This window comes from Hemicordylus capensis, chromosome 4 (genome assembly GCF_027244095.1).
Source record: "Hemicordylus capensis ecotype Gifberg chromosome 4, rHemCap1.1.pri, whole genome shotgun sequence".
Taxonomy (NCBI): domain Eukaryota; kingdom Metazoa; phylum Chordata; class Lepidosauria; order Squamata; family Cordylidae; genus Hemicordylus; species Hemicordylus capensis.
Window position 1 is genome coordinate 172,011,862 of NC_069660.1, and position 23,058 is coordinate 172,034,919.

Consider the following 23,058-nt stretch of genomic DNA (forward strand, 5'->3'; position numbering starts at 1 on the left):
CCGATAGGAAGCCATGGGAAAATCCAGTATTGTAGCATGGTTGTGAATGGTCAGCAGCATATGACTACTGAGCAAAAGGCATCAGCAAAGACAGGTTCTTCTCCAAAGACAGGGTTTTGTTTTTAAACAAAAATTACGTTGCCGATTAAAATAAAATATAGGGTTATTATCAACTTGTGGAGGGAAAGGGGCTATAGGTGAAAGCGAATGGCCAGACTCCTGCAATATCGATTTATGTTAATATTACGGATTAGAGGTGGAGTTGAGGCTGAGTGGGCTACAACAACCTGCAATGCCGTCTAATGTTTTTTATATCCATGATGATGGCAGACACATATGACATGTTAGGTTACAGCAAAGGCCATCCGCAGCACCCTCAAATGTTCCCCAAACCCATCTTCAATACGCAACTGCGTGCAGAGACTCGTGAACGCAGTGTCAAAAAAAATCCACCCCGGCATCTGCGAAATGTGTGGTACTCTAGAATTTTCTGTGCTAGGACCCTGCGTCACCGTCGTTAAAGTTGTAGCGGAAGAAGGGCAAGGAGAGGATTGATTCCACGCTTGTAGAGTCACGCCCAGGGCTTAATAGCCTCTTCCACACTCCAGTCTCCAATTAAAAGTTCTTTCTCAGGCCCGCTTAGTTCAGCTGGTCCTTCATGACTTGAGATTGTTTTAATGAAAGGCAGTATAAAAACTTAATAAAATACAGCGAGACAAAGTCCTAATCTCAGGTTGCTGGTGGTTCTCATAGACGCTATCTTGCATTTTGGTTCAATTTTTTTAACATTTCTAATATGTTTTTTCTAGTATATTACTTTATAAAAATAATTTTCTATACCCTTTTTTAAAAAGCAAAAGTTTCCACAAAGTAATTAACAAAAATTAAAACCCCAGACCAACAAATCTGCATATAACAACACACATACTGTAATTCGCTGTTGTAGTAGTATTCTAGTCAATAATCCAATAAACCTTTGGTTTAAATTGAGAGTTAAGATGCTTTATATTTTCACTAGTGCCCTAAGGAATGGAAATTGCAAGTTAGGGTGCCCATCTTAACTTCCATGCCATACAAGCTGTAAAGACTTTGGACAATTTGGTATATGATGGCTTTAGAAATGAGGCCCCATACACCCACACTTTGCCAGTCTTTCAGCAGAACATTGAAGAGGGATGCATCCAGGCAGACATTTAACAGGTGCAGTTTCCAGTAATCCAGATACAACTCTTATCAGTTGTAGTTACTTCTCTGGGCACATATTTAGAAGTGGAGTGATGCTCAAATCATACATCCTCTTGTATTTTGCAGTTTATTTGATATGCTGATTTTAAAGTTTTATTTTAAAAGGTATACACCAAACCTTGTGGGAGATCTCTTTGAAGGTGATTACAGCCAAGAGAGACAAGACAGTGAGGGCTCCTCTACCACCTCAGCTGTAACCAACTGCCATTTGGCTCTTTCGTATCCAGAGCTGTCTCTCTCAGAGGCTGTTTGACATGGCCTTTGTAACAACTGTTTAATAATTGCAGCTGAATCTATATAATTAATTCTCTTAGCGACGGGATGTGTGGATGAACTCTCAAAAGGTTGCACGAGAGTTCCGACCACTGAGTGGGAGAAAATTCATGAGAGAGGCTGAGAGGGAGGGAGCTGAGAGGGAAAGTGGTTGCAGTTTTTAAAATGCCAGATCAGAGGCACCATGAAAGCAGCAAGACACCAGGCAGCCATGGGCGGGAGATAAATAATGGCAGTGGCGGCCGAGGAGAATGGGCCAGAAGGGGGCGGGGGGGGAGAGGAGCAAGCGGGCAAGAAATAATGGCAGCCGAGGGGGCAGGCGGGAGATAAATAATGGTGGCAGTGGTGAAAAAGCAGAGGAGGCTGGGGCAGAAGTGGGTGGGGGGAGGTGGGCAGAAGGTGGGGGAGGGTACTGCCACACAGATGCCTTGTGTGGGTTCAGCTAGTTTGTTTATATTTCTCTTCCTTCCACCTAAGAACAGTCTTGTTAGATGAGCTCAAGGCCTATCTAGCCCTTACCTCCGATAAGCCCACAGGCAGGGCATGCCCTCTCTCCTGCTGTTACTCCCCTGCAACTGGTATTCAGAGGCATCCTGCCTCTGAGGCTGGAGGTGGCCTATAGTCCTCCAACTAGTAGCTGTTGATAGACCTCTCCTCCATGACTTTGTCTAAGGCCATCCAAACTAGTGGCCATTACCACATCCCGTGGAAAAGAACTCCATAGATTAATAGTATTGTACTGTGAGAAAAAGTACTCTTGTCGGTGCTCAATTTTCTGACCTTCAGTTTCATGGGATAACACCTCATCCTCTTTGTATCATTATAGGCCATGGTTTAAAAAAACGCGAGCTACAGTGCACTGGCAAAAAGGTATTAGATAAGAGTGTATCAAATTAAGTAATAAGGTATTGCCCATGATTTTCCCCCCAAAACAAACTCTCCCATATCTACCCAACTTTCCCTCAATTAATGATAAACAAATTGCAGGAGATACAGAAGTACATCAATTCTGAGCAGCCAACTCAAAACAAGGCATTTTCTCATCATTTTTACAAAGAAGAAACCATTTCCATCCAAACACAGCTTCCCTCCCTCACCCTATTATGCCACCCAATGACAGTCTAACCACATTGCTGTTTACTAAAGAACAGAACAAAGGATCTGTGACAGACATTAGTGCAGATTTTATTGTATCTAAAAAGGTTATAAAGCCACAGAACCTAGAGATGAAGGGGAACAGGCACTGCTGCAGCAAAGCCAAGTCGAGACAAGGGAATGTGGTACGAAGGTTCTTTAGCAAAATCGTGGGCTGTTCCTTGTGTTCAAGGCCCAAGGCCCTGCACAGTCCTGAAAGCAAGGAACAAATTAGCTTTGTCCCAAATTGGGACAAAGGACTAGCACTTCTGTCAAAGACATCTCCAGAACAGTTGAGCGTCAAGATCGCAGCAGAGGGGATCATGGAGGCTTCAGTATTTTGGTCTCTTCACCTCAACCCTGAAATTACAGCCATTATGAGAAAGCATGTATAAAACAGCACATCAGAGAATGCAAGTCACAGGAAGTAAAGCATGTTAAAATATCTTTAAGATGTGTGGGTATTAAGCACCAAGAGTAGCATTTGGTGACAGAAGCAGGCACACTCGCTAATCCTGAAAGCCCACACGGTGTGCAATAGCGCAGATATGTATCTGACCTGAAGAAGCCATGGGAACAAAATGTGGCACTTTTGTATGTACATCCCCAACGATGCTAGTCTGCATGAAGGCATTCAAGGTAGTAGTAGCATCGTTCAGACATGTACCAGGTCACATGAGTTTTCCTTCAGCTAATAAGACTCTGAAGAGAAGGGGCTTCTGCAAGAATCCTGACAAGCAGGATATCAGAACCTGGAATCAGTCACAGCTAGGGATGTGCAGACAGGTTTGAGGCTTTGGTTCGGGGGTTCGATGGTGTGACCCCTGGACCAAACACCATCCGGCTCGATAGCCCGCAGAACCAAAACCACCCCGCTGGTTCGGGTGGGGGTCACGAATATTAAGTACTTATTTTTTTTTTAAATTGCCTTTAAAATGATTGTCGAGGTGGCAGAGGGGTGTGTGGAGGTCTCCCCACCCGCCGGCCTTCAAAACGCATCCCTTGGGCCTTTTAGGCCCGTTTTTCATGGCAGAAGCCGCACATGTGCAAAAGGCCTCTACGAAGCCTGGCATGACCCACGGCCTCGCAGAGGAAATTTGCACATGAGCGACAGCCATTTTTGTTTTGGTGGCCATTTTAAAAAACCAAAAAACAGAAATGGCTGCCGCACATGCGCAAATGGCCTCTAAGAGGCCGTGGGTCGTGCCAGGCCTTGCAGAGGCCTTTTTGCGCATGCACGGCATCCACACCGTTTTTAACAAGGCCCGAAGAACAGGCCGAAAAGGCCTGAGAGGTGCGCTTTGAAGGCTGGTGGGGAGAGGGGGAACCTCCATGCGCACACAAACACCCCGCCGCTTCGACAATCATTTTAAAGGTAATTTAAATTGAACCTCCGCCCCCACCCCCGGACTGGACCAGACCGGGGGGTGGGGGGTTCTGTCTGGCCTCAAACTGAACTGGGCTAGACAGTTCCGTGCACATCCCTAGTCACAGCCTTGGCTGAAGATTGACATACTAAAGGCTGGATAAGTAGGTAATTTCAGTGAGATTCAGACCTCCCATCAGGACCACTGTTCCCTCTAAGGTGTGCGCACGTGCACTTGCTCACAAGTTTTTGGATGTCCGCTCAGTTAATTTTAGATCTCGCTCATGTTGAATTAGGAAGGCCCCATTCTGAATGCAGGTGTGCACACACTGTCTTGATACTGCCACCCAGAACAAAACTCATTCCGCACAGAGATGAAAAAAAAAATGGAGGGACCACTGATCTGGACCTGTCAACACTATTGACAGGCCATCAACATTCTCTCAGGTGTGAAATTATGAGCTGACAAAATAAAGCTGGGTTTAGTTTTATCTGCATTCATGGTTAATTAGATGTAGATGGGGTCTAGAGAATTACACATGCAGAAGGTACTTATTCAGGGAGCAGTTGGCAGGAAGAATACGAAAAACTACACAGTTGAGAGCAAAAGAGCAATGAAGATGGATGGTACTTCTCATTTTATCCCCCACACTCCACTCGTTCCTTCCATCATGAAACTGCCACAACAGAGCAGGCACACTGGGAAGACAAACAAGGGATGTGCACTGCAGAGAGCAACCACCAATGGAACAAGCAGTTCTACTAACCCATCAGCCTCCATCTTCTTCCTTTTCTCAATGATCTGTAAAGAAAGCACAATAACTATACTAGAAACAATATCTGCTTTCTGTATTGGGATGGCACTGAAGTTCAGCAAAGAAGTATACACCAAGCTGTTTTCTGGCAGGCTGGATCAGCATTTAACTCATTACACATGGGAAGGGGAGAAAGCAGCCTAGCTGTTCTGAGAAGAGGCTGTGGCCTGCCATCTTCATCCATAGGATGGTGACAATGAACTGAAATGTGTGACAACTTGAGAACTCCCAGCTAATTCAGCACCTTAGAGATGTTTGCACAAGGGCTGGTATCCCTATGTATGGAAGTGACTGAGCCAGTCAGCCACAGATCCATTCCCTTACGAACACCAAAGCCACCATTCGATGGCTTCAACTGAACTCTGCTCCGGAGAACCTCACATCCTTGCATGGGGAAAGGGGTATTCTACTCAAGATGCTCACTGCACTGATCTTCTTCCATTGCCGATCCAACTCAGCCTTGTCGTTTGTCTCCTTGAAACGGCGTGTCTTACGGCCCTCAGACATCTTGATTCCATACTGAAATGCCGCTCTAGGGTAAAACAGCAAGAGTTCAAATATGGATGGGGAAATTGTGCCTTCAGCTAGAGAGCTATGTGCAGTCAGCCTTCTCTGAGAACAGAGAGTTGTCCCCTCCTCTTGTTACAGGAGGCAGTCACTGGTGAAAATTTCCCCAAAAGGTCAATGCCACAACCTCCCACCCTTAAGACAAAGCTGCAAACTTACTTGGGCAAAGCTTCCTTGTTGTTCATGTACTCGCTGTACTCCTCTTGTGTGTCAAAATCCCAGCGGCCAAGGGGTCCTTTTTTGTTTCCCTTCAGAAGGAGAGAGAAAATGGAAAAGCTTGGTCTATACATCTAGCAGGAGGAGGTGGTAGAGTGGACTGCACAAGTTTTGGACTCCAAGTGGAGGATATTGTTTCTGAATGCCCCCTATCTCTGCTTTAGACCAGCTTGCTCTTTACTATGCTAGTTTCCTACGTTCAGAATTTGTTTACACTGCAGAACATTCAAAACTTCAGGTCCCCATCTGCAATATAAAATAGCAGAATCAATGGTATCACCACATCCTGCTACAAACAAGGCCATGATTTTAAGAGTTGCCATTCCAGATGCCAATGATAAATGGAAGCCTTGTGAAATCTACACTCTGGAAGACCCGATATATCAGCTATGCAAATATCTTCACACAGCACCACAGTATTTTGCCCTCCAGGATAGAAATGTTTGTTTTGATATTGTAAAGAATGGGTAACATACCTGATCCATTTTGCTGTAGTCTACTTCTTCATCACTATCTACAGCCATATCATCCATTCTTTAGAAAAGAGAAAAGAAAAGACATAATTGGACAGCTTTCAATAATCCTTACAGGCCTTCAACTCAGGAGGCACTTTCTGGATTTCTCTGGTTCCAGAGATTCTAGGTCAGTCAGCCCCCCAGTCACAAGGAAGCTCATTCTACCAAAAGTATTTCTGAAATTCAGGTGAGATTACTCTTGGCATCAAGGATAATAAAGATGAGGCAACTTCAAGTCTGCCTAAGGAGCCTGTTAGAGATCTGTTCTCAGATGTGCTGCTGGAAAAAAACCTGCCCAAGTCTTTAATTCTCTTTTAGACTACTGTGGGAGCACTTAAATGCTAATGTGTCACACAAGGTCATTTGTATGTTAACAGAATACTCTTAAAACAGACCAAGTTGGGAGTGTATGACCCAAAATGATTCAAGTGATCTGTAGCAAAGATACTACATATCTATCTCTGCCCCTATTTGAGGTTTCATTGTCAAGGACAGGCAAAAGAGTTACACATAACTTCCCTTCCTGCTAACAATTCCTTGCAAACCAGCTTTTGCTGGAACAATCTAGCATGCCTCAGTTTATGTATTATAAAGTCACTGGGAAAATACCATTTTTGGGCTACTCCTCACATAAAAAGCTGGGCTGTGTGTACTTAGCACCAAAACCGTGGAAGCCTCCTCCTGCAGAGAAGCTGTCTAAGTTTCACAAGCCCACAGTTCAGCCTATATGCATCCCCTTTCATCAAAAGGATTTTGTTCCAGATATGCTTCTGCTCTGTTGCCAGAATGGAACCTGATAACAGATGCCTTTATTTGGCTAGGGCAGGCTGAATGTCCACATGAAATTTGCTTCAGTTATCCAGATGCTATAATTCATTACCAACTGACAGAGCTGGAGGCTTGCTTTCTAAGGCTACTAAGAAATCCTGAACCTGAAATACAAGCCATAAAGATGAATTATCATCTTATTAGGTCATCTGTAGGGCAAGTATTTTAGATATAATTTTGATACTTTCTGTTACAGAGTAATGTGCATGTTCTAAACAAGTATTTTGCAATTAATTTTCAATTTCTGTTCTGGCAGAAGTACCAGCAAATGCTTCTGTTTACTCCACACTATCAGGTTGTTGGCTAGGCTACTATTAAGGTGTACTCCACTCTCTGAATAAATAGTGTTGACAGAGATCAGAAAGCCAAGACCAATAATTCAGACACAAACCTCTAATGCAACATTTTAAAAAGGCAGTCATTGCAACTATTTAGAACAAAGGACTGATATCAAACAGGAGTAAGCAATTGGTAAAGGTATGCCATCGGGTCGGTGTTGATTCCTGGCAACCACAGAGCTGGTAGTTATTATAGATGTAATGCAGTAGGTTTTGGGACTGACAGTAAAAGTGAACTAACTAAGGCCCTAAACAGACATTAGTAAAAAAAACCCAAAAAACACCCTACCCACTTACAGGCACCGAAGTGGGTCAGATGTCCCACCCCAGCCCTTCATTCACCCCTTGTTCTCACCACTCACAGTTATAGTGGTGTTTTGTGTAAAGAGGAAAGCACTGTGACCCTAAGAGGAGGCACTTCTGTGATCTGCAGCCTGGGGTGATCCAGGCTGCAGATCACAGAAGCATTTGTCCTCATGGTTACTTCAGTGCTCCCCTCTTTACACAAAAACACCACTGTAACCATGAGCAGCAAGAACAAGGGGGTGAGTGACAGAGCTGGGCAAAGCAAGATTCTAGTTCAGCTCCAAATGGTCATCATAGCTGTTGGAAGCCCCACTGCTGCACCTCCCCTCTCTCGAAAAATAGCACACTCTTACGTAGCAGGGTAGCATTCTGCATAGCTGTTTGACATCCCAAAGAAGTCGCCTAGTTGTTTTTTGTCTTCAGGCTTTTTTAATGTGTCGCATGTTAAGAAAAAGTGGTCTGCACATCACTAGAGTTAGAGACTATCTGATGAGCCTCTCCCCACCATAGATCAGCAGCTTGGGATTTACACAGAGTGTTGCCAATTCCCTCCATTTCCTCTAGCAAGCTACAGTTAACTAGCTTGCTGACAATTTGATGGGAGAGATAGGCCCCTTTCATTCTAATGCTCCACTCTCTCCCTTTTTTATCCTCACCCATTCCATCCCATCCCCAAAGATGATGCTTTATACTGGCATCAGTAGGATATGGGACAAATTACAGATGTGAGAAAGGGCCCTTCCCTTGTTTGCCTTGAGATGACAGGGACTCAACTAGGCACTCCTGATCAGCAGCTCCACAGCTGCTGGCAATGCTACCAGTGGAGAAGATATTAGAGAACTCCCCTTCCCCCTGCCAGTTCAGACCAGGGAAAGCCCCCATCCTCCTACTTCAGAATGCAACAGTTTCGTTGTCGCTGTAGACATACTTGTATCCTGAGCAATACAAAAAAAAATGGCCCCTCCCATATAGGAGGACTGAGAACTGGTAACAAACTACAGGCTGCTTCTGAAGCTTCCCCAACATACAAGATAAAGTAGTCCCTTCAAATGAAGAACTGAGCCTAGGGTGGAAGTCTGTTTTCATGCTGTAGGAGACAGACAGTGCAGCTTCACTAGACAGCCTCCTACATCAGCTTCACTAGACAGCCTCCTACATCAGCTTCTATCTAGCACCAGTGCACATATTTTTGAATGAATATAAAGGATATGATTCTGCTCCTTCCCAGCCACCTGCACCGGCAAACTTCTCATTGATTGATTTAATCAGCTCTTTGGCTGAACCAGGTCCTGGAAACAAAGGAAGATATTAAAGCAGAGACTCTCCATCATTCCAACATAGAGGCAATTGTGCTCCCAGCCAGTAAATTCAAGAACAGAAGACTCTTACTCAGTTGTCCTAAAGTAAACCATACATTGCAAGCAACCATAGCACACCACTCTGGAGTAGGTGTCACTGCCTTCTAAGGGGTGATGTACAGCAAAGGTGAATGAAAAACCTCGTAACACAGGGGGAAATCAAATACAACTGCAGGTACAGAGGAGCATGAGCCTGTCCATAGATGATCTTCAGAGGCCCTGTTCAGGGTGCACATCTGACTGCAATCAGGCCTTCCTGAATGTGGCTCCCCATTATGGAATGCTCTTCCCAGAGAGGTTTGCTGGCACTTACTTTCTTGTCTTTTTGGCACTGGGCAAAGACCCTTTCATTTTCCAGGCTTTTAATCTGACAAACAGTTTAACTGCCACTGTTTCATCCTGCTGTTTTATAATAGTAATAGATTTCATTTTGAAAGGTGACCTGAAAATATTGTTGCAGAAGGCAAGATATATATTATGAAGAAAACAAAAATAAAATCCAAGGAGGAAGAAGATCTGAAGATAGCACTTTAAAAGCACAGACCTAAACAGGTCAACTGAAATACAGAAGTCTGAGTTGTATCCTAAGAAAAATGGGATTCTTAAGTCCCATTAATTTTAAATTGTAGTTGGCTGGGACATACGGAGGGGCATTCTCAGTGCCTGTGCCCAAGATGTGAGACTTGCTTGGCTCCTCCTTAATTGTGTTTTAGTTGCTCATTGAAGGCCTGACTGTCTGCAGGCATTTGGCCCAGCTGGCTAACAGATTATCCTCTTCACCATGGAGGCTGCTTTTGTTTTCTTCCATGTTTGTTATCTTCATATGCTTGCTTTATATTTGATGATGTAAGCTGCCTTGGGCATCTGAGAAATATTATATGTGAACATCTTAAACATTCCTAAGATTAACAATACTGGAGGGCTCACAAGAAAACCCAGATTCTTGCGAGTCCACTGTTCTGCAGCCAGTATGAACAGGAAATCAGTCTTGTCTACCTCAGTCAATTTTATACCAAGATTAACAAAAAAAACAAACCCAAAAAACAGGGACACTTACCTTTATCAATATCAATAGGCTAGAAGGAAAATGGAAAAAGACACACATTAGCCTGGCAGAACAAGAACAGTAAGATTTGCATGGTCTTACACAGGGGACAGGGACAAAATAGTGTAAGTATCCATTGATACCTCTTAATTATTACCCATTCCATACTCAGATCCAATATACCTCCCTGCATGCTCTCCCTCATGAGAAGCATCCCTACGCCTAACACTGATCATCTGTTTTAAAACATTTCTTTGATGCCTGGTCAGTAGCAACCAAGATAGAATTTGACCACTCCCTTCATTCAGCCAGAGCTCCACTATGGCCATCAGAACAGCAATCTCCTCCAAAATGGAGTCACTGAGGAGCGAGATCCTTTAATGCAACATTGCATTTATCTGCAGCAAGATCAAGCAGGGGAAAAGTCCCCAGATTTCCTGAGCTGGACAAGCAACAAGATGTGGGTTAAGCCTGTATCTGACCATTACAAATTCTACGACTCTACATCACCTCAATCTGTGCCCCATGGCTGCCTCCACTCCCTCATGCCAGACATCACAATAACCAACCGCCCACCAAAGCACTGGAGAGTCACATCAGAAGGGAAAACACTCAGATTTCACCTTCCAGCAACACATCAGGATTAGCAGAACCATTCAGAAAGAGTGCAGAGGTGGAAATAGTATCCGGGTCATGCAAGACAGGGCATGCAGCCACCCTTCCTTGCCAGGTCTTTTTTTAATTTTAGAACTTCCACATTCCCCAACTTCTGCCTGTGACTTGCAAAGCATCATATACTAACATACCGTACCTGTCAGTTTCATGGCTAAGTGTTTACTCACCTCATCATCAGCTTTGGGTTTCTCAAAATAGCTGTGCCTCTTCTTCTCTTCCTCCCTTTCACGCTCCCGTTCCCTCTCTCGGTCCCGTTCACGATCTCTTTCATGCTCCCTGTCTCGCTCTCTCTCCCGCTCTCGGTCCCGTTCCCTGTACCTCTCGCGCTCCTTCTCCCGTGGCACTTTTGCTGCCGTTGGCACATAATCTCCAATGTCCTCAAAGATACTGTATTTCAGACAGGTACAAGTTAGAAAGGCCAACAGGTGGAAATACACGCAAGTCTCAGGAAGCAGAACTTCCTCTACAGCCTCCTCTTAACGTGAATCTCTCCTCCATTAAGCAGTCCACTGCCAACCTTCTGTGTTCTGAGTGCTGAGGTGGATTCCCTTTACTACAATAAAGGGAGCTACTACAAGTGCTACAATATCTTAAACACAGAGAGAATGGCTAGGCCAGACCCAGACCATTCACTTGATCCTTTTTGGAGGTCTGCTGGGGGTTCTTTCAAGATTCCCCTTTAGGTTTAAGGTAAGCAGCCTCTCAGAAGGATCCCAAATCCCAAAACAAGAGTCTAGCTAAATTCCTGGAGGATAATCCACAGGATGGGGGGAAAGGGGTATAAACATTGTAAACTCTTCTCTAAGTGATATTTTGATTGTTGAAATGTTAGCAAAGGACAAGCAGAGGGCATCAGGTGGTGAACTGCCCAGCAAGTCAAGGAAAAGGGAAAAAAGAAACAGAAAGGAAAACCCCAGAGATGGTGGCCAAGTCACCTAAGATGGCCCTAACAGTGCTGGGAGAAGTACGGTGAAAGGAGGATTCTGAAGGGGATTGCACAGGACAGCCTGTGAAATGACCAGTCCTTTTAAAAACATGCAATGCACTTTCTTACTGGCAAGACTGATCTTCATAGTAAAATATTTAGTATTTCACATTCCTGGGAGAAAGGTAATTTGCTTACCTCATATCTGCCTCAGGAGGTTTCTTCTCATCCAGTTTTCCTGAAAAGAGACAGCAATCAGAACAAGCCATCTTCTATATCCATATTAGTTTCAACTTTGTTATCTTGAGGAAGCACTAAAGAGCACAGAGAGATTCTTGCAGATGTCTATGACATCTTGTGCATGTGAAACTGCACATGCATGGCACATCAAGCAACCCTGTCCCATCTGTGCTCACTCTGTCTCTGTCTCTTCAACCTGAGAGGCAGTAACTTTGGAAAGATACAGACTAAGCAGGGTTTGCACTCTAGCTTCCTTCATATTATGGAGTCTTCTCCACTAAGAATTATAATCTGCAATGCCTTCTCTCTTGCTGCCCCTGGGCTTTGGAATGCGCTCCCTGTTGAAATAAGAGCCTCCCCATCTCTGGCAACTTTTAAAAAGGCACTGAAGACATATTTATTCACCCAGACTTTTAATTAGATTTATAGTTTTCATACTTTTAATGTTGGGGTTTAATTGATTTTAATGTTAAGGATTTTAATTGTAAACTGCCCAGAGATGCAAGTTTTGGGCGGTATAGAAATAGGTTAAATAACTAAATCATAAAGAGTACTACAAGAACCCAAACTCTGATATAATCCTAACTTTATTCACCTTTGTCCTTCTTCTTGAGCTTTTTGTTGCGGGTGCCTTGCCTCAAGTAGGAAAGAATCTGGGTCAGTTTACTAATGACAATGTCATTTGTAGTCAACGTGGTCTGGGCCTGAAAAAAGCCAACAACAAATTAATGGTGATGTAATTGACTACATGCTATTCTCATGCACACACTGTACTACTAAAAGCCAATACTTTTGCGAATTCAGAGAAAACATTTGGGACACTTACCTCCATAGTAGGGCAGTCAGCCTTGCTTCGGATCAAGGTTGTAGGGATGTCTGTGTCGGCATATTCATCATCAAGATCCACCACATAGGCCATCCTCCCTGGCAGAAAGAGCTCATTCCGCTCATAAGCCTTGCTCTTGAACAGCATCCGGTAGATGTTACGACCTAACAAGGAAGAAAATGCCCACTTAGGGAACCCTGGCATCCGGTGGCACTAGATATTCCAGTCTGTTCCCTAATCAGCAGCTCTTCAGACCACATGAATAGATCAGGTATCCAACCAATGCATGCTCCCAGCCTCTGGTCACCTTAGGACTGTCAGAGCCCTAGCAAAATCTGTTCACAGTACTAGATCACCACAATACCTCACCCAAAGGTTAGCAGATGACAGTAACACACATCTGAGGATCCCTACCCAAACGAGTCTTGAATTCAATTTTGTTTTCAGGATCTTCATCTTTTCTAAAGAAGAAAAAAATGAAACATTATGAAAAACAAATTTCTGTGCCACCTTCTCCTTCAGCTGAAAATCTCACAGGCTAGAACTCTGCTCACTCCCACTCACTTTGTTTCTTTTTGGGGCTTCTCCATCAGTTCCTCCTCTTCCTTTTCTTTGCTGGCAATTTCAGCACGCACCTGAACAAAAAAGAGAAATGCTTTTCAGAATGCTACTCTGACTGCAGCAATGCCACAGTCTCCCAACTGATCAGATAGACAAATATCCCTTCAACAGTGTAAGCAGTCAGTGACTAGACAAGTAAGCCTGTACTCTAACTTATCTTCAGTTGGCCGACCCTATCCACAAGAGGTAGGACTACTGAGGGTTAGGGGGGGAAAGAGCAAGACCGGAATTTTCACCTGAACTGTTAAGTAATAACTCGTTGTGCAGTTCTGACTTTTCACAACTCCCTATCCACATCAATAAAAACAGAAACTTTTTAAAAAGTTTATATAGCACAGAGATGTTTCATACACAAGTCAACTATATTCCAAATATGTAAAAGTCCAGGAATGATTTGTGGTAAGGTAACTGAAGAACACAAATGAGCCCAACAGTATTACAAAATAGTCTTGTTTGGAGGGGATAAATTACAAGAACAGGATGCAAGTTCAGAGTAAGCAGGTTTTTCTCTCGCTCAACTGCTGCCGGAAAAGCACCAACAGTAGATAGGAAGGTGGAGGCAGCACCGAGGGACTTCTTAAATACTTCAACTTATGCTCTGAGTTCTAAAACCTTGATTGTGTGGTGTTTAGCAATCAATGCAAGACATTCTTATAGACAAGCACTGCAGAAACTAGCTCTTACAGCAGAACACACAATCTAGAGTTATTCCAAAATTTCAGAGAGACACACTCAATAAAGGCATTAGCCAGATTCTCACAACCATTTTGATGAAACAACATTATATGATTTTTGCTTGTTTCAAACTTCTGCAAGATTTCTAAAAATCTTGAGACACCAAAAGACTGAATGGCAGTAAATGAAAGCCCAACTTGAATATGAGCAGTATCTCATTAGTTGTGAGGTCACAACATAAAGAATCTCTTTTTCGTCTAACATGTGAATCACTGATGTGCTGTTATTTGATCTGGGCTTACCTTCTGCAGCAGAGCAAAATCCAGACCCTTCACCAAGTGAGTGTGCTCCATGTCACCACCCAAGAACTTGGATTCCTGAATCAACTGCCGCCTCTTTTCTGCAGCAGATTTATCCCTGGTGGAATAAAAAGCAACTGCTTGACACCAAAGTTGCATAATGCAAAGTGGAAAAGCAGTAAGAGTGACTGTACTCACGCCTCTGCAGTAGGTCCTACTGCCCTGTAGTTGGCAGTCGTGCTGATCAGTTCTGTTTCCTCATAGTCCTTGTTGACACCATCTCTTCTCTCCTTGGCACGGTCCCTGTACTTCTCAGCCAGCTCCCTCTCTCGCTCAATCTCTTGTTGGCGCAGCTTTGCATAATAGCTGGCATGAGAAAAACAAACCAGTTACAATTAGAAACCAATGCCCATGACCATGACATCGGGGGGAGGGGGGGAGAACGCCCATCTCTCTTAACATGCATCATGAGTGACTGTCATTGCCCTATGTTAAAGCTGTTTCACCAGTACCTTTGGTCTTCAGTTCTTAGCCCACCTTTTCCATGCAGAGAGACCAACATATTTATTTTTCAATCTGCCCTAATCTTGAGTGACATGCTCAAAACCATTTTTTAAAAAAGTCAATATATCCAGTAATACAAAGGTCTTATGGTACTTCTGAAAAATGTCCAAGCCTAGCTCTTGACAAGCCTCAGTGGAAGGGGTTCCTACAGCTGTGGGGCAGCCTCAGGCAACACCTCTCTAACATCACTTTGCTGCTCAATCTTAGAGGGTACTAGTAAAAGACTACGCTTAAGAGGAGGTTGGCACTGAGCCCAGGCCACCAGTTATAGCCAGCATCTTGAATTGTGACCAAACATGAAAGGGGAGCCCATGCAGAAACTAGAATGCTGAAGTCACACAAGGAAAGGCCATAGCACAATGACAGAACACATGGTTTGTGTACAGAGGGTCATGGGTTCAAGTCCACGGCATCTCTCACTAATGACCACCCCAGCATGATGCAAATTCATATGTTCTCAGCAACTTACACCTATCTTTAAGTCAAGGTTAACTATAGGTTTTGCAGATATGTCACCAATAAATTATGCTCAATGACATCAAATGCCACTGAAAGATCCAATCAGATCAGTAGGGTAGACAATGCCTTATCAACTCCAGGTGAATCATTGCCTGAGGTCAGGAATGCAGCCTCAGTGCCCTAACCAGCATGAAAGGCAGAAGTGCAGAGAGGGAGTATCCTGGTATGTCTGAATATGCCCATGAACCATTTCCCTCTCCCAAAAAGAACTCAGGACTGTAACTGGATGGGGAATTTGCATCCAGGCTTAGTTTTTAAATCAAACAACCAATATGGAGGCCCCACAGGCACCCTCCCTTATTAAAAGAAAGGCAACCAAGGGTCCAGAGCCTGAGGATTCTTCCCACACTTTAAACAAACATCAGAGCTAGAGCTCTGGCTCTAGATCACTGTTTTCCCCTATTTACCTTTTTTTCTTTCTCCTGCGAGCAGCTGGATCTTCATCTTCATTATACTCCCTTGGCATTCTAAAGAAAACAAGAAAATTCATGTTCATAACAATAGTACTGATCAAAGTACAATAAAGCAACAGAAAGCTTCAGTTCCAAGATGGTGCTTGCCACAGGCTTGGAGTAGGCCATTTTACTGTTAATCCATCTCAGCACCTACCTTCATCAATTAGTCAATCAAGGGAAGCCAAAGTAGGCCACAAAGCCTTCAAAACAAAAGCTACAGGCACACACTCAGTAGTCACATTAAACATTTTGACAGTTGGATAGCATACTGTCTAGGATGTAAGCTTCAAAATCCCCAATTTAAATATTGCCTCATCTATAAACTTACAAAGTGGCCACAGACAATCCACTGTTCTTCCTGCAATATGGGGATAATACTCTCTTACCCTCCAGAGTTGCTGTTAAGTATTACTGAGATAATTATGTGAAGTACCTGAACACTAACATGCTATAAAAATGCTAATTGTTATTGCTATTATTCCAAATTTGATATATCAGCTAGGGATGTGCACAGAACTGACAGGGGCTGGTTCGACGGCAGGCGGTGGTGGGGAGTGGTGGGTTTAAGAGCGGGGGAGGATGCACTTATCTGCCTCCTGCCGCATTTCCCCCACCGGCACACATCTTGCTAAAAGCCCGTCAGGGCAGCAGTGTACCTCCCTGCCACCCCGCTCTGATGTTATCGAGAAGTAACTGGAAGTAGCAGCTGCAACTGCGTGCGTTGCGCGTGAGAGTCGCGTGCATGCGCCCAACATGCGTGAGTGACGCACAGTCACAGCTGCTACTTCCAGTTACTTCCGTATAATATCAGAGCGGGGCAGCAGGGAAGTACACTACCACCCTGACGGGCTTTTAGTGAGATGGGTGCTGTCAGGGGAAATGCGGTGTGGTGGGGAGTGCATCCTCCCCCACCCTTAAAGCCACCATCACCCCCGCCATTGAACACTCGAGCCGGGCAATGTTCGAACCGGTTCGGAGGCCCATAAAAGGGCCTCCGAACCGGTTCGTGCACATCCCTAATGTCAGCTTCATTACATACCCTACTCTGAATTTAGTTTCTCTCCTGTGTATAGATCAGGTAAAATTATGCTAGATCCGAATATCCGAATATCAGATAAACATGAACTGACGGAAGAAAAACGTTGTACAGAGAGTGTATGCTTACTCATGATGGCGAGATTTGGAAGGTGGGGCAGATGTTGGGGTTGCCCGTGGGGTCATAAGAAGCTTGCGAAAGTCTTCATTGGTCAGCTTGGACCTGTGAGAAACATAATTGTGTTTTACTGTGAAAAAGACACGGTGTGATATTCTGCATTCTACAAGTCACACTATGAGATTCACTGCCGGACAGAAGTTGTTCCCAGATGCTCCTTTAGGATAACTGTATCTCCTCGTAAGGGACTGAAGTTTAAGGAGCTTTGGATCCCCTGAACGTAAGGATTGGGATTCTTTGGATTGAGAATTCTCTTCCTTCCTCCAATAGTTATATTATATTATATTATTTATTATATTTGTACACTGCCCCAAACTTACAGCAACATAAACAAATTAAAACAGATTTTATTTTATTTTATTGTTTATTTCTTTAGCACCCTTCCTAAAGTGGCTCAGGCAGTTAACATTAAAATCAAACACACAACACTAAACAATTTAAATTAAATACAATTTAAACCATATTAAAACTCACTAAAATTAAAACTAGATATCATTAAAAAGCCAGGCTAAAAAGATGGGTTTTCAAAGCTCCCCTGAAGATCTCCAAGGAAGATAAGGCCTTCGAGGAAGATAAATTAAAACTTTCAAACAATTTAAAACCACAGGTCTAGTTTAAAAGTTTGGGTGAAAAAGTCTTTAGGGACTTTTAAAAAGTTTTCAGAGATGGAGAGGCTCTTATTTCAGCAAAGAGTACACTCCAGAGTCTCTGGGCAGCAACAGAGGATTGTCCCTGTGTAGCCACCAGATGAGCAGGTGGCAACTGCAGATGAACCTCACCAGATGATCTCAATGGGGTATGGGGTTTATTGTGAAGACGACGTTCTCTTAAATACCTAGGGCCTAAATCATTTAGGGCTTTATAGGTTATAACCAGCACCTTGTATTTTGCCCATAAACTTATTGGTAGCCAGCGTAGTTCTTGTAATGTAGGTGTAATATGGTCTCTTCGAGATGACCTAGGGACTAACCTGGCTGCTGTACCAACTGCATTTTCCAGACTACATACAAAGGCAGCCCCACATAGAGCACATTGCAATAGTCAAGTCTGGAGGTTACCAGCATATGTACTACTGTTCTTAGGTTATTTATTTCAAGAAACACAGCTGGTGTATCAGCTAAGGCTGACTGAAAGCACCTCTAGTTACTGCCTCAACCTGAGATACCAGGAAGAGGTTTGGATCCAGAAGCACTCCCAAACTGCATACCTGTTTCTTCTGGGAAAGTGTGAACCACATCCAGAACCGGCAGATCAAAATTGTCCCCTGAGTACCCCACACAATAAGTACCTCCATCTTATTTGGATTCAGTCTCAGTTTGTTATCCACCATCCAGCCCATCACTGCCTCCAGGCAGGCATTTAGGGAGGTTACGCCTTCTCCTGATGATGTTGACATAGAGAAATAGATTTGGGTGTCATCAGCATACTGATAACAGCCTGCACCAAATCTCCTGAAGACCTCTCTCCACAATTTCATGTAGATGTTTAAAAGCTTTGGAGACTGTATGGAGCCCTGAGGAATGCTATATAAAAGTTCACGTTTTGAAGGACAACAGTCTCTAAGTGAAATTATCTGGAATCTGCCTGAGAGAAGAAGGATACTATTGACTATAGAAGGATACTATAGTCAATAGTATTGAAAGCCACTGAGAAATCCAAAAAGACCAACAGAGAGACACGCCCTCTATCAACTCCCCACTGGAGATTATCTGTCAGGCCAACCACGGCAGCCTCCACTCCATAGCCCGCCTGAAAACCAGTTTGAAATGAGTCTAAATAACTGGCTTCTTCAAAGACTGCCTGGAGCTGGGAGTCCACCACTTTCTCAATTACCTTGCCCAACCATGGAAGGCTGGAGACAGGCCTATAATTGTTTAACTCTGAGGGATCCAGGCTTCTTCAGAAGAGGTCTAATGATTGCCTCCTTAAGACATGAAGGCATCCTGCCTTCCCTCAGAGAAACATTTATAATATCTACCAGCCCTTCCACAACAACTCCCCTGCCAGATAGCCATGTTGGACAAGGGTCGAGAGAACAAGTGGTAGGCCGCACCGTTCCAAGCAACTTATCCACATCATCAGGAGTCGCAGTCTAAAACCGATCCAGCATAACCACATAAGAGGAGTTGCTGGACACCTCTGCATTAGACTCTACAATAATTGTGGGGTCTAAATCTAAGTCGGCCCTATCCACAAAGAACTTATTTAAACATCACAATGACTAATTAATGGTTTCAAATTCCAATTCAAGGGGTACAGGATATTATAGGATACAGGATAGTTAGAGCAGGGGTGGTGGGGAAGGAGGCAGAAGGAAAAGAGTTCAGCAGCACTAGTGCAGGACACCCCATTCCAGGGATAATCCGCTAGTTCTGGTGCTGCTACATTTCATTGTCCCATCTTCATTGACTACAATTCCACCCACCTATTCCTAGAGAATGCTCTTTTGGTATTTTGCAACTGCAAGGTTGATGGCAAAGGCAAAACATTTTATCTCAGGAGTCAAAAGCACAGACCATCTACCTCAAAATACAATAGAAGGCTCTACTCACTGGTGGAAAGAATGAGTATCATCCACCTCATGGTTATCTGGGGCCAAAGGATTGGAGAACGGCTCACCTGGAAAGAAAACGGAAAAGCAAATTACAAGCCAATGACACACTTGCAGCACTGCCAAACACATGTGCACCAGTCACACAGCTTATTGCAATGCCTCTCATATAAAAATTAAGCATCCACAGAGGGACGAATACCAACCACAGACTTGAGAGTATTGCTGAGAAACTTGACATTCATTTACAATGCCTTGCTGAGCAGGAATCTCATCCCAGTTGCAAATGAGTCCTGGAATCATAAGCTGCAAGAAGCTCTCTCTCCTGCTGCTCCTCAAAGTATCTAAGCCTCCATACAAGTGAGAGAATACCCTCCAAAATTATTTGTGCTTGCTAGATGGCTTGGGAGAGAGGCATCATTTTCTCTAATTTGCTATGCAATCCTGAGAAGGGGAGAAATAGTAGTAGTTTCTCCTGCAATTTCTAATATTCTGCAAACCTCAGGACAAGTGGGACCCAACATCTTCTTTCAACTTTCTGCCTCACTTCTCTCATTTGCATTGTGTTAAAAAAGAGACTGTTAATCCAGCAGAAGCAGCTCCTACTATTTCTTCCCTTTTCTCACACTGCTTCTCTCTCAAGCACACTGGAAGGGAAGTAAGAAGTGGGGTTCCCCAGGGATCTGTACTGGGACCGGTGCTTTTTAATTTATTCATAAATGATCTAGAAGCAGGGGTAAGCAGCGAGGTGGCCAAATTTTCAGATGATACCAAACTCTTCCGGGTAGTGAAATCCAAAACAGATTGTGAGCAGCTCCAAAAGGATCTCTCCAAACTGGGGGAGTGGGCGACAAAATGGCAAATGCAGTTCAATGTTAGCAAGTGTAAAGTGATGCACATTGGGACGAAAAACCCCAACTTCAAGTATATGCTGATGGGATCCGAGCTGTCAGTGACTGACCAGGAGAGGGATCTTGGGGTTGTGGTGGACAGCTCGTTGAAAGTGTCGACTCAATGTGCAGCAGCTGTGAAACAGGCAAATTCAAGGCTAGGGATCATTAGAAAAGGGATTGAAAATAAAACGGCTAACATTATAATGCCCTTATACAAAACTATGGTGCGACCACACTTGGAGTACTGCGTCACCACATCTTCTGGTCACCACATCTTCAAAAGGACATTGTTGAACTGGAAAAGGTACAGAAGAAGGCAACCAAGATGATCAGGGGCCTAGAGCACCTTTCTTATGAGGCAAGACTACAACACCTGGGGCTTTTTAGTTTAGAAAAAAGATGACTGCGGGGAGACATGATAGAGGTCTATAAAATCATGCATGGTGTGGAGAAAGTGGAGAGAGAGAAATTCTTTTCCCTCTCACACAACACTAGAACCAGGGGTCACTCCATGAAATTGATTGCCAGGAGGTCTAGGACCAACAAACAGAAGTACTTTTTCACACAACACGTGATCCACTTGTGGAACTCTCTGCCACAGGATGTGGTGACAAGCAACAACCTGGATGGCTTTAAGAGGAGTTTGGATGACATCATGGTCTATCAATGGCTACTAGTCAGAGGGCTGTGGGCCACCTCCAGCCTCAAAGGCAGGATGCCTCTGAGTACCAGTTGCAGGGGAGTAATGGCAGGTGAGAGGGCACGCCCTCAACTCCTGTCTGTGGCTTCCAGCGGCATCTGGTGGGCCACTGTGCAAAACAGGATGCTGGACTAGATGGGCCTTGGGCCTGATCCAGCAGGGCTGTTCTTATGAAAGCAAAAGACCATGGACAGAGGCAGAGTTTCCTCTCAAGCACTGAAGGTTGAGGAAAGTTTCTCTCCCCAAAACCCTCTGTACATGCCAGAGATCTCTCTTGCCCCTCCTACCTTTTATTAATAAAACCCATGAAAGTTACAGAAATATTGGATGACATAAAGCACAGAGATCCATCTATTTGAGAGAGGGGTGCACGTGCTGCTGTGCGGCCCTCTGCAACCTGCTTGTGCTGCTTACAGAGACGGGACTGCTCCAGGACCAAGCAATATGCCATCACGGTTGCTAAGCTACTCTCATAGATCTCTATCACAACTGTCATGGCGCACGACTTAGTAGGCATGGAGTAGTCCCACCTCCGCAAGCAATGTATGTAGGCTGTAGAGTGCCACACAGCAGCACCTGCACCTCTCTAAGATGGATAGATCTCTGCACAGTACATCAGCCACTGTCCCTTTTCAAAGTCACCACATTATTGTGCGTTTCAATAGACCAAATTCCACTTATCTCATCACCTTCATAGATAAATATTTCATTTATCTCTTAGATACAGATGATGAAAATCCTGTCCTCTTTTAACCAAGCCCTTCAAATTGCCAGTTTCAGTCACTTCAATTATTTCCAGCATTGTGATTTACAGAGAAAAACAACAGGTTTCCACCACCTTGCAAGGAAAGTTCTGGCAGAACAAGAAGATGCTCTGGTTCCCTTCAAAATCACTATACCGTGTTGCAAAAATGCGTACAGCAGCGGAGGAAGGGAGCAAGATAGTTTTGGCCAAGTGAGAACTAGTGTGTAGCAGGCAGAATGTCTGAATTGGACCAGAGGCTTTGAGTCAAGGCTCTGCTCGGCCATAAACCTCACGGTGCACTCATGGGCACTCCCTACCAAACGTCTCTCACAGAATCGGTGGGGATGGCGGGGGTGGGGGGGGGTTGTCACATAAATTCCCCGGAGCTCTTTGGAAGGAGAAGAGACACATTCAGGGCAGGGCAACGGCTACATCAGCCGGCGCCTTACACAGAGGTCAATGCCGCCCGCCCCCTAGATCCGAGACCACGCCATCCCGTTGACACTCACTCTCCCGCTCCGGCATCTTCGCTACCACCACTGCCGCCACCAACGGCTCCTACGAGAACAAAAACAACGAGGACGACGACGAACAAGAAGACAACCCAACAACGCAGCGAAGAAGGCCCCCGCGGAAGAGAAGGGAACACTCAGCCAATGGGAGCAGCGTTGGCCGGAAAGAGCTTTGACCCAGAAGACACTGCGCGGAGACAGGTTGGGAGCACAGAGATAGAAAAAGGCCAGAGGGACGCTTCTCACTGGGCGTTATTATCAGGCTTTCCTTGGAGCGGACATTTTTCCATCTTCCGGGTATGACGCCTATAGAAATCAATGGAGAAAAACAGGATTTCAACTGGATGGGCAGCAGCGAATTCCCGCTCCACCAAAATCTATCCCCAGAGAGTAGTTCCTGATAGTCCTAACCCAGGTCTTATTTCATATGAAAAACATGATTCCACCCCGCTCCTCCCCTCACTTTTCAAACCTTTAAAAAAGTAGCCCTGCAATGCAATTTTATGCTAATACGGTCTGTTTTCCCATATGGCACGTTAGAGACTGAGAAAAATAAAGTCTTTGCTGTTATCATTTATTGCGGAGCGGAGGAAGTGATGCTCTCAAGTTAAAATCCTGGATTTCGCTATTGAGTTCTAT

General features: G+C 44.3%; 1 protein-coding gene across 1 annotated transcript; it reads right to left on the bottom strand.

Moving 5' to 3' along the window:
• Positions 1-2,680: 2,680 nt before the first annotated feature.
• Positions 2,681-22,595, bottom strand: IK (IK cytokine). The gene is made up of 20 exons (XM_053313676.1): positions 22,417-22,595; positions 19,571-19,637; positions 16,971-17,063; positions 15,758-15,817; positions 14,466-14,633; positions 14,271-14,385; positions 13,237-13,307; positions 13,087-13,133; positions 12,673-12,836; positions 12,442-12,550; positions 11,805-11,844; positions 10,849-11,068; positions 10,019-10,037; positions 8,812-8,892; positions 7,957-8,035; positions 6,093-6,150; positions 5,560-5,648; positions 5,257-5,365; positions 4,786-4,820; positions 2,681-3,012 (listed from the first exon to the last, which is right to left on the bottom strand). The coding sequence occupies exons 1-20, from the start codon at positions 22,430-22,432 to the stop codon at positions 2,985-2,987; spliced, it is 1,668 nt and encodes a 555-aa protein (XP_053169651.1). The 5' UTR covers positions 22,433-22,595; the 3' UTR covers positions 2,681-2,984.
• Between the last annotated feature and the right edge of the window lie 463 nt (positions 22,596-23,058).